This window comes from Nanorana parkeri, unplaced genomic scaffold (assembly GCF_000935625.1).
Source record: "Nanorana parkeri isolate BGI_ZX_2015 unplaced genomic scaffold, ASM93562v1 scaffold65, whole genome shotgun sequence".
In the NCBI taxonomy this organism is placed as follows: domain Eukaryota; kingdom Metazoa; phylum Chordata; class Amphibia; order Anura; family Dicroglossidae; genus Nanorana; species Nanorana parkeri.
Window position 1 is genome coordinate 182,207 of NW_017306333.1, and position 12,562 is coordinate 194,768.

At 38.3% G+C, this 12,562-nt stretch overlaps 1 protein-coding gene across 1 annotated transcript in view; it reads left to right on the top strand.

Annotated features, from left to right (window-relative positions):
* Window positions 1-9,447, top strand: part of TSPAN8 (tetraspanin 8) — a 22,250-nt gene extending 12,803 nt beyond the window's left edge. The window contains exons 3-8 of the mRNA XM_018576362.1: window positions 572-703; window positions 2,929-3,003; window positions 3,099-3,194; window positions 4,032-4,151; window positions 6,017-6,100; window positions 9,299-9,447. Of these exons, the coding sequence (XP_018431864.1) occupies window positions 572-703; window positions 2,929-3,003; window positions 3,099-3,194; window positions 4,032-4,151; window positions 6,017-6,100; window positions 9,299-9,352 (561 nt within the window). The 3' untranslated portion in view covers window positions 9,353-9,447. The remainder of the gene's footprint in view (window positions 1-571; window positions 704-2,928; window positions 3,004-3,098; window positions 3,195-4,031; window positions 4,152-6,016; window positions 6,101-9,298) is intronic.
* Window positions 9,448-12,562: the final 3,115 nt, after the last annotated feature.

Sequence of the window (12,562 nt, forward strand, 5' to 3'; positions counted from 1 at the left end):
GGCATTCGGCTATTCACTCACTGCTGTTCGTGATCTTTAAGAATAGCCCAAACAGCAGTGAGTAGCCTGCCGGGGGTTCGGCTCAGCTGAGCATGTTCGGCCGACCCGAAGCCACACGGAGCAAGCCGATGTACGGCTGATTTGAGCCGATGTACGGCTGAAATTAGCCATACTAGCCTGAAGTGAATAGCCAAACAGTGTTCGGCTCACTTCACTTCAGATCGGTCATTCACTCGGCTACCCTCGGCAGCTTCGTGAATAGACCCCTCTGTGTCCTCAATCTCTTGTTCTACTTTAAAAGGGAAATATCACGGTGTCTGTTTAGACCCCTAATATTTCCCCGAAGCCTCTAAAAGTAAAGTAAAAAAATAAAAATATTTAATAAAAAATGAATCAATAAATAAAAATAACATTTTCGGTTTCGGCCTGACATTTTTTTTAAATTTCAGTTTCGTTTCGGTTTTGAAATTTTCATTTCAGTGCACCTCTAATAATAATCATGTCAATGTTACTTTTGATTTTTACTTTGGTGGAAGAATGTGTTATACAAGTGATTTTTTTCTCTCTTTAGAAACTGAATCTTAGTGGAAGCGGTATAATGTCAGGAATAGATGTAATGATAGCTGTTGGATCAATAATTATGGTACTTGGATTTTTTGGATGCTGTGGTGCCATAAAGGAAAGTCGTTGCCTCCTAATTCTGGTATGTACTTTTGCTTTACATTGCTCCTTCTCATCTAAGTTATAGAAACAAATGCCCCAATAACAACTCTGTACTCCTACTCGGGCCACCACAAGAAATCATGGGGCCCCATACAGCCTTCATGGCTTAGTAACGCACTGGACTCAGGGTTTAGTAATGCACTGCACTCTGGACCCACCTAAGGCCCCAGAGAGCCCACTTGAGATCCTGCAGAGCCCCCCTGAGACCCCACGCAGCCCACCTGACAGTGACCCTGATCCTGCACAGCCCATCTGAGACTCTCTATGGTGGGTTCTGCCGAGTCTCAGGTGGGCTGGTTGGGGTCCCTTCACTGCACATGCAGCTCGTGGTCCCCCCACAGTCTCACACTATTATTATTATACATTTATATAGCTCTGACATATACCACAAGGCTATACATTGAACACTGAGCTGGTCACATTAGTTTCTGCACAGAGGAGCTTACAATCTAATGCAGAATGGCACTGGCTGTGGGGGAATACAAATCCAACGAATATATTATACAGTAATGCAGAACAGTATATTAATTGGACTCTGGACTTAGTAATGCACTGGACTCGGCACTAAGTAACGCACTGCACTCAGGACTTAGTAACGCACTGGACTCTGGACTTAGTAACGCACTGGACTTGGGGCTTAGTAATACACTGGACTCAGGGCTTAGTAACGCACTGGACTCTGGACTTAGTAACGCACTGGACTCTGGACTTGGTAATCCACTGATTGAATGGAAAGTCACTCGTACTCCAGAACCTAGTGGTCCCTTCTTTAGGCAGACACAAAAAAAAATGTAACGCATTGAACTCCGGACTTAGTAACGCACTGAACTTGAGCCTTAGTAATGTGCTGAACTGTGAACTTAGTAATGCACTGGACTCAGGACTTAGGGGTCTATTCACAGAACACAGTCTCAGCTGCAGATCACAATTCCTTATGAATTTTGATTTTTGTCATAATATATCGTAGCATCTCCTTTAATTGGTCTATTTATGTATTTTTCAGTGTTGGATAGAGTGGAGAAGAGTTGGACCCTCTATTAAGTTTTTATATCTGTTTTTGTCCCCTTTGGGGAAATCCACCCCATCGTTTATTCTGGTGACCCTTGTTATTTAGAAGGCCAGTGAGGTGAAATTTAAAAAATTAGAGTTGTCCCCAGAACATTAAGTTGAAAGCTTCTAGGACCTTCCTTAAATTTCTGAAGGAAGGTCCCTAAGGAAAGTATTGAATGCTTGCATCTTTAATAATTTTAAAGTGCAACTATACCCAAAACCTTTTTCTTTTCTTTTTTTGGTTTTAGATCGAATGGGCAAAATCTAGAACCCCTGTTTCACCGATACCTGGGGTTTCAGCAGAAAGATTTCCCCTCACTTTCTGTTCTGGGGACAAGCTTTTTACTTGACAGGAAGTCAAGACAAGATAAGGAACCTCTCAAACAGAGCCTCTGACTGCAGTGAAATTAGACAGGAGTACTAATACTTCTCTACTTTATCCCAAAATTTTTTCGCTATGGAGACAATTTTAGCTAGACAATTAAACACCAAACTTTGTGCATTAATTGATGGCAGACACTGCACATACATACTACATCTTGAAATTAAAAAAAGTTTATTTCCTTACATTTTGGTGTGTTGGGAATGTTTGGTCATTAGGCCAATATGGTTCTCGATTTCCGCTTACATCAAACTCTACTATTGGCTTCTAAGCTACATGGGGTGAAAATATATGTGCTATATGTACGTATGTTTTTGCCCTATTTATGTATCCATCAGCCTGGCCTTTGCTTGGTACAGCTGTACATTGCAAATGTATAGACCAATAGACGCTTGACATGATTGTAAAGTGATTTAATAAAACAGTAACAAAAGAAGGAGAGAATAGAGGAAGGTGGGTTTTTTTGGCTCCAGAGGGGACACATGCCAAAGGAACTTCAGTCACATAAGGGTATATAAGGTATTTTTAATAAAACAGAACAAAACATTCACCGGTTTGTTGTAGGGCCTTATTTTATGTCCCATTTTTTCCTCTTTAAAGTTACCAGCTGTGATAACTGGCATCCCAATAGCCATCCAGTCTGATCAATGTTTTTTCATCCTATTGTTAGCTTTGTTACGATATTCAGCCTTATTAAGTCTTTTTTTGTTATTCTTAAAGACAGTTACCACATTGTGACCCTTATCAACCATTCTTTCCTTATTTCTGCCTAGTTCTTTATTGGTTTGCTTCTGATCCTGGTTCTTCAGATAACAGCAGGCGTTTTGGGAGTTGTCTATAAACCAAAGGTATGTTGGATGCATTTATCAAACATCTGCTGCCAATTTAAAGTTTAAATCAGTATGAGTTACATTTCACTTTCTTCGGTACTTCTTTGTTCCAGATTGAAGCAGCAGTAAACGAGTCTTTATTTCAACTTTTACCATTAAATGAACAAACTCCTGACTTTATACAAAGTTTGAAAACCATTGAAAAAGAGGTGAGATAGAACAATTATATTTCATTACATGCTGAAGGCTTTACACTTCTCACACTTGCTTCCGGAAACATCAATGTGTTGTAAAACAAAATAATGCTCAAAAGTGTTGTAGTCTTATGCTATAAAAACTACTTATACATGGAAATGGCCTCTTGTGTAATGGAAGATGTAATCCAGTATCAAATGCATATCTAAAATAAAAAAACGATGAATGCAAACATTAAATTATATCAAATATATCAAATATATCAAATATCTTGGTGTTCCACTACAACTGCTCACTGCCAACGTGTACTCATTTTGCCACCTGGTGAACCAATTTAGTAAATGGCAGTGTAGACATTTTATGGTTTCATAAGCTCCCCTACAGGATGTTATCTGAAGTGCTTTGCAGCTGCATAAGATGTCTCTTCATAATATATTTTGAAAAAAGATTGTGCGTACAGCTAACAGAAATAGATCTCATATCCAGCATTTGTTGAACAATTCCAAAACCCAAAACGTAGTATGTTTATTAACATGTCTTATCTGTGCCCACATTATAATGTGGAATCACTCCTGTGAATTGTCTTACTTTCCATGATAATGTTAACACATAGAACATAAATGTTCTACATAAATAACTACAATCTTACCCTAAGGCAAATTATTTGGTGTAACTGATTTTAACAATTCAGTATGTAATATTTTCTGAATCTCATTTTGAACATTTTGTATATTGTTACCTTTTTTTCTATTTAGCAATACCAAATTAATTTCTGAAAAATAATATTGTAATGGAAATCACAGTGAGTACACATTTTCTCTGACCTGTGTAATTTGTTTATTTATTTACAGAATAAATGCTGTGGTATTTTTAATGGCATTCAAGACTGGGGGACTGTTTCTTCTGAATCATGTCAGTGCAAAACAGCATCAGATCCAACCACATGTGGGGGTAATGGATACTATAAAGAGGTAAAAAAAACCACCCCCTTTTCCTGGATTGATATGTAAAGTGTATTTGTGCTGATGTGAAAGTAAGGAGACTAACACCAGATAGCAATTAGAGGTACTAAGATGGCCAAAACATACTTGTAGTTTTTCTTTTTTGTGTGTCTCTTGAGCCCAAAATAAATCAGCTGAAATCACATCTGCATGAGTAAGCAGTTTACTTAGCTGCATGTGTTGTTACTTTACGTCTACTTTACCACCATTTTTTGTTATATCAGTTTATGTGTACCATTAATAAAGACGTAAACCCTGTCATGACATAAATAAATTGCAAGCTCCAGTTTTTTTGTCACTGTCTGAGAAAAGGGCTATTCCTGTTCACTGTATAACATTCAGGGAAACTGTAGACTTTTGTAGTGTTTTTTTTTTACATAAGATTAGGTTCATGTACTGCATGGGTGCCCATTACGTTGATCGCGATCTACCAGTAGATCGAGTAGCGATCACTGGTAGATCGCAATGTCCTGGAGCTTCTCCTCTGGATCCCCACTGCTCTCGCCATTTGCATACAGCGGGGATCTGAGGAGAAGTGAAGGAACCGCTGCAGCCGGCGGCGGAGGGGCAGAGGAGGGAGCCGAACAGTGAGGAGAGAGAGAGAGATGCTCGGCCAGAATCTGACAGTCGGCGCCCCTCTCTCTTCTCACCGCTCAGCCTTAGTTCTGTGACAGCGGCTACCTCCTCCGCTGCTCCGCGGCTGAAGCGCTTCTTTTACTTCTCCTCGGATCCCCCACTGCCTCTGCCCGGGAGAGCAGCGGGGATCTAGAGGAGGAGCTGAGCCCCCGTGTGCGTGGCCAAGCGACAGAGAATCGGTACATATCAGTGATATGTACCGAACATCTGTGCAGGACAAACACTGGAGCGATCAGCTGATCAATGCAGGGTTTGTAAATAACTGGGGACACATAGCACTATGTGTCCCCAGTTATGAATGAACAGGATGTGATTTACATCACTTCCTGTTCATTTATGAGTTTCTCAATGGGGAGAAGCACTCTGTACAGAGGCTCCTCCCCATTCAGTAACTGGATCATAGTAAAATATTTTCTGAATGAATGGGAAGCCTCTGTGCTTTCCATTCATTTAGATCAGAGCCTGCAAAAAAAGAAATTGAGGACTCTATGTCCTCAATTTCTTTTTCTATTTTAAAAGGGAAATATCAGGGGGCTGTTTATTTCCCCGAAGCCCCCCCAAGAGTAACAAATAAATAAAATTAAATTCAAAAATAAAAATTAAAAATAAAATAAGAAATAAATATATAATAAATAACCGTAGATAAAAAGGTGGTTGGCCAATGGGGCATCATCTGACACCTCTGTCATGAACACAAACACCCAACATGCCAAACATGTTTATTTCTGTGGAGAGAAAAGAAAGGAAGATAGCAATGCTGGCAAGCAAGGGGGTTAACAATACAAACACATTTTCTTCCCTGACTTATTGAAATTTCCCAGATCCAGCTGTCATCTCATGTTTATGGGACAGCTTTGTTATACTTCCATATGATTCATGATACAATGCTGATTCCTAATCCCTAAATTTAATACATTTTGGAAATATGCTAAATGCATTTGCTAATGCACATATACCACATATATCCAAAATACTCTTACATTTTTTTTTACCTAATGTGTGATACATTTGGAACATGTAAAGAATAAGGTCTCCTGTATATTCATATTTTCTGGGGTAAATATTTCCTTTAGTATTCCTTCAGACCTTGAACTTTGACTAACATGGGTCTTGTTACAGTTTGAGATTTAAAAAAAATGTCCTTTTGCATGAATGGTGGAACATATCTGCTCTATTAACACTGTTTTCTTTCTTCATAGACTTGTAAAACTGTATTCGTTGATTACTTCCAAAACCACCTACTCATTATTATTGGAATAGCATTTGGACTGGCAGTGGTAGAGGTACTACTTTTAATATTTTAAAATCGCAGATGACACCAATATTTAGGGGCTGATTTATAATGTGTTTGCACAGCAAATAGCTGTGCAAACAATGTCTGCAGTGCATTACTGCCACTAGATTCAAATGAGGAACATTTCCTATGCTCCTCAACTTTATCTAGTGGCAGTAATGCGCTGAAAACAGCTATTCGCTGTGTGAACGCTTTATATATCAACTTGTTAGTGTATGGATCAACTGAGAATAGCAATATATTAAAAGTGCAGCTGCCCTCCGACTATGGACATTAAATATTTAGAGGGGAATTTATCAAAACTGGGGCAGACAAAATCTGTAGCAGCTGTGCAAGGCAACCAATCACCTTCTCGCTTTAATTTTCAAATCTTAACTGAACAAACGGAAGAGAGAAGGTGATTGGTTTCCATGCAAGCTGCTCCATATTTTGTCTGCTCCAGTTTTGATCAATTCCTCTCTTAGTATTCTTAACAAACAGTAAAAACATTTACAAACATGCTATCCTTGATCCCTCTAGCTGCTTTTAATGTGATATATAAATTGACTTCATTTAGACAGGTTGCAGTCTCCCCTCCCTCTGGATCGCTAGATTGATTTTCAGAAGGCAATGGAGTAGCGGCTGCCCAGCATTCAGGAGGTGATACTGCCTCCTCCTGAATTCAGGTTTCTTTTTTTTTACCCACAGTGGTAGTGTCTATTGCAGTACCGTGCTGCACACCCACGTAGTTGTGGAACAGCCCCATTCGTTTCAATTGTTGAATTTCACAAGCAGTACACCTGTCAAACGTGACATGCTGTATATTTTTTGCCCGTCGCGATGCACAGCAATGTGTGGCTACAGTGCTGACATTGCAGTGGGTGGCACAGTCTTACCACCCCTTTCACTGCCCATGTGAAGGAGTCCTTGGTTATTAATTCTGAATGATCCCACCTTTCTAACAGCTTAGCAACACCTTCTGTGTGTTTACATTAGGAGACTGGTAGGATGCCAAGAATCTTTTACAATGCTTATAGATACAGAGGTGAATGAGGGATTTGTTTAAAACTACTTTTACTACTTGTTGAAATTATGTAAATACTTTAGTGTAAATATTATGGGCACAGGCTCACTTTAAGTTTACACCAGCCTTATATTACCCTTTTCGAAGGTGGCCTATATCTATCAGTACAGATCTACCATAATAACAATATAAATGTCTCCCTAAGGAAATTGTTTTAATCACAATGGTAACAATTCAAAGAGACTCACAAAGACTCAATTTCCAGCACAGTCCAATGTTTATAAGCTCCACAAAAATGTTTGTCCCTGAAAATACTCTATTTATTAAATGCACCATAAAAAACACTATTCTGTTAATGTTAACCTTGGCTTCGAAAGTGAGTAATCAGCAAACCACAGATAAATTACAAACAGCATTTAGTGTCCAAAGCTTTATATCACAATTAGGTATTTTCAGGTTAACTGTTTAAGGATATGGTTGGCCCAGTTGTACCAGCTAAGATGTATAGTGCAGGAGGGATTTAAGCCCTATACACACATACTGTATGTGCACATTAAGGTAATGTGCCGTAGAACCTCGTGCAGTGCATTGATGTGGCATTGAGGTAGAATGCGACCCCAAGGCACAACTACAGTATATGCCAATGCACCCCAGCTGCATAAACACATTTTGTTTCGTCCATTGTTGCTCCTTTCTAGCATTGTTGCTTCTTTCCTTGATTTGGATTTTGGATGTCCTATCACTACACTCAGTAACAAATTATATTCTACAAGTTAATACATGTGCAGTAAAAAGAAATTGTAAGTAAAATAAAAATATGTTTGTTTAGCCAATGAATGTAACATGATTTCATAAAAGTATTCAGAGCTGTATGCTGGTGTGATTTTTAGTCAAAGGCAGTAAAGGACCACTTTAAGACCCCATTCACACTGAGCTACATCCAAAAAAGCAATTTTGAGCTGAGCGACATTGAGCTACATTGAGCTACATTGAGCTACATTGAGCTACAGTGCACATTTTGAAAAATAGGTCATGTTCAAGCTACAAGCTTGAGCGACGCGCTACAGGCAACATTGAGCTATAAGATGTGAACAGCTCCATAGAAATGCATTAGACAAGCTACATTAAGTGACATTCAGCTGATATTTGAGCGATTTTGGAGTTGAAATCGCGCTACAAATGGGTCAGTGTGAATGGGGTCTAAAGCTGAATTCTAGGCAGACACAAAAAAACAAAAAACAATGCATATAGTTATATTTTTATGAAAATGTAGCCAAAACGTGTTTTTAAGCTGTGGATAGAGTGATGAGAAATTCAACATTTGTCACTGGCAAAGTAAGCGATCCTTCAATGGGCAGATAACTTCTCCCATCACTGTGAAAATATTTTATCTCAGTTCTTGTTGTGTCTCTGACAGAAAACAGAGACAAATCCTGACAGAGGTTAAAATATTTCCTACGCTACCCCCCCCACCCTCCCCCCTCCCCAAAAAAATGGCTATAGATACACTTTAAATGAAATTCATGTAAATACCTCATTGGTTTGATACATGCCCCTGTATGCCCTCTGCTCACCAGGACTCAGACTGAGGGAAGGAAGGTAAGCATTAGTAGCAGATTAGATGTGATGACGTTGCTAACATAACATGCTCTGAGCTGAATGAGCAGATGGATGACTACTCATTTATGTGTTGCTCTTGCTTCATTGCCCAATCTGCAGTCTGGGTGCATTTTAACCAACATTCTTGAACGAGTTTTGCTTCTACTGCAGTGGAGGCCAAAGGCTGAGCTGTCTGGCAGGACACCCAGACTGTACTGTCTAGTAGAGGTACCTTGATCACAGAACTGGCTAAACGGAATTACAGTCCTTTTGACAGTAGTTCTCATATATCAACTTCATCAATTTTATAGCTGCTTGCCTTTTAGTATTCAAATAATTCATCCCTGCACAGCTACCTCCTCATGTATCACTTGCCCCTCCCTTTTAGATTGTAAGCCCTCCGGGGCAGAGCCCTCCTTGCCATCTTGTCTTGAATGGTATTGTTATTGTAATGTCTTCCTTATATTGTAAAGTGCTGCTCAAACTGTTGGCGCTATATAAATCCTGCATAATAATAATAATAGTATGTAAGCATGGAACTAATGTTGTAGGACAATATTGATACACTTATCTTGTTATTTCCAGCTTTTTGGCCTTGGATTTTCTATGACATTGTACTGCCAAATAGGAAAGAAATGAGAAGAAGTGTGAGACACTGCAAGCCACTCTCGGAAGTAACCTGTCTGAACACTCCTGCAATTGCTTTATTTTATAAATATATGTTCAACACAATAAAGTGTAGATATACATGACATTTAGCAGCCACTCATAACAGTACTAATTACTTTAGCAGCCATCTGACAATCCTGTTTAACTGTTGTAACTCTTGATCTCTAATCTAACTGGATGTTATGGGTTTCTGTAGTTTGTACATCATTATTATGTTTTTTGCTTGTTAACTGATGTAAGCTAGTCACAAACCTTGGCAGTTCAAATTAAGCATATAATGAAAAATTGCCTAAGCATATGTTAAATTCAGTGAAAAGTGCAACCTCATGAGCTGATCATGAGGTTGTTCGTATGATCTGCAAATCTTGACTTTTCCTGTTTTAGTCAAGTCGGGCCACACCTCCCCCTGCCTCCATAATCTTCCTATTGGTCCTTTAATGTCATTAGTTGCATAAATACCCACTGGGGAAGCTTGGGAAACAGGAGGAAACATAGTCTTAGTTTGAATTGATCAGGTTTGTGAGGAATTTACTTTAGAACACACAAAAAGTTGAAAAGCAGCTTTAAAAGTACAAAGGAGAAATACTCAGGTGTCTGCCCTTAACTTTTACTGTGTTTTATTTGTCAAGCCAATGTGCTTCAATATGCAAATATGAACTGCTCCATAAAGTTGATGACTAGCCTGTCCCTTCCCTACTGGTCCTTTAGTATGATGGACAAGCTCAATACCAAAAGGAAGATTCAACAGGGTTTCCAGCTTTTGATTTTTTTAAAGTTTAGTCAATATTTTCACACCAACTTGGAAAAAAAACATCTGTTGGAGCATGCCTTTCTTTTATATTGCTTTTTTTATAACTTTTAACTAATGGAAATATTTTAATGTATGTGTTTATTGTATGAAAACAAAACTCTTCAAAAGACCTTTGTTAAAAACTGTTTGATAGAATATTCAATTCCTATTAGTAAAGTTAAAATGGTCCTTAAGTCCGCCTAAGCCAACCAAAGGGTATGTTGCAGAAATACGGCCCCTAAAATACACACCGCTAGGAGCATTTACTCCCTCCATGCTTCAGCGCTCTAATCCTTCCTGTTTGCTTCCTATTTACATTTGCAGAGGGAAGCAGCTAAATTTGTGTAATGCAAAAGAAATGAAAGGTTGTTTTTAGGTTGTCTTTACAGAGGACATGAATTTAAATGTTAACTTAAATCTTTGTTAGCTGTTTTGCTGGGATGTATGAATAAAGATTACTAGAAAGGCTGAAACAATTAACTTTCCAAGCAAAAAAGCTGTTTCAGGTGCTTTCTAGTGGTGATCACATGATAAAAAGTCTAGGCATTTTGTCACACAATCTCTGTTGAATGGTGTTATTAGCCAATCTGAACTCTAAGGGGTCTATTCACAAAGCTGCCGAGGGCAGCCGAGTGAATGACCGATCAGAAGTGAAGTGAGACGAACACTGTTCGGCTATTCAATGCAGCACTGAGGAATTTGGCCAACCAGCAAAGAGCAGCACCAAGAAAACTACTTATATAGCTTTCAGTAAACATAACAGATATGAGAATGCACATGATTGCAGAAAATCACCTTTTGATGTAGAAATGTAATGTAGAAAAATCAATGTATTACAATTACTTAAAGCCTGATCTCAGGCTTGTCAACAGGCTAAAGTTCCACATACAGCACCAGGTCCCTCTGGAGGTACTTCTTTCACCAGACCCCCCCTCTTTGGAGTGTACATTCTTGCTATACAAAGTGGCCCACTTTCCAGCTTCCCTTATATAGATAAGTGAAATCTGTATTCCTTCACTCCTCCATGCAGCTGTCCAGTTGGGATAGTTTGCTACTCTGCAAGGGGCCTAGTATATGTGGAACTTGAGCCTGTTGTCATACCACTTATCAAATTTTAAGATTGTAAGTGCAATACATTGGTTTTCCTATTACAGTAAAATGTGATTTATTTTTTTTGTGCAGTCTCTTCCACTGTTATGTTTTAGTACTATCATCTATTGATATGTGATAAGCTAGCAAGGAAAACCAGTTCATAGATTTTATAGATTTCAGTTAACATTTGAAAATAAATTTGCTTCCATGTGATTCAGGTTACTTTTGTCTATTATTATGCATTAACATGAATGATGTTTATATTATGTATCACTTTATTGAGGCTGAACTTCAAGATAAGCAATGGGCAATAGGCATGAGTAATCCAGCATGAAACCTTGCCTCAGGAGCTTCATGTTTTAAAGTCCAGTCATTGCTGCTCTCACTCTTTGTGCAGTGTGAATGATCTTATATCCGCCCACTCTTCTAGTTTTCTGTAAGCAGTCTATAGTGGGAAGACTGATGGGTTCTTCCCATAGTTCTGTTCTCAGGTTGTGGTTATATGCAGAACAGTGATGATGTTACTGCCACTTTGTAATCGGGTTGGGTAACTGGGTTTACAAAGGCATTTGGTTTGCACAAAGTGGATTTTTGTATCCTTTGTGGCTATTGGAAAACATATTTAAATTAAAGGTTTTTGCCTGGAGTTCAGCTTTAAGCAAAATTTATTAATACAGTTTATGGAAAATAATTTGATTTTGTTTTGCTAAAAATAGAACATTTTAAAACAATTAAACATTTTGTAGTACTTTTTTTTTTCTATGTAAAGCTGCCAATTATCAAGCATTGCTCATAACATGTTATAGCTATGGCAGTAAAAGACTCTAAAGTACACAAAGGAAGAATATTTTATTAGCTCAGTTTTACCAACTTTGGTTTCTAATTTTATTGTCAAGCCTAGTATACATCTACATAGCGCCAAAGATCTGCAAGTGCCAGAAAAAACAGCTTACCTCCATCCTGGAGCAGGTCCAAGGTTGCAGGTTTGCCTTCCTTATCACAAATCTTCCAAAATGGTTATCGTTATTATTATTAATTGTTTAATTTATTAGTATTACAGAAAATTGTTTTCTTATGTAGAGCATCTCTTAAGTGTCAAATACGGTAAGTACACCACATAGAATACACATTAAATAATGTAGTACAAATACAGTATTTGACACTTAGGGATGCTCTACATGACAAAATCATTTTCTGTAATATTAATAAAATGAAACAAATGATAATAATAATGCCCAGGAAAGAACAGCAGGCAGATAAAATGTAGTGTTTTCTCATGTTGTGTCTTGGTTGAGAAA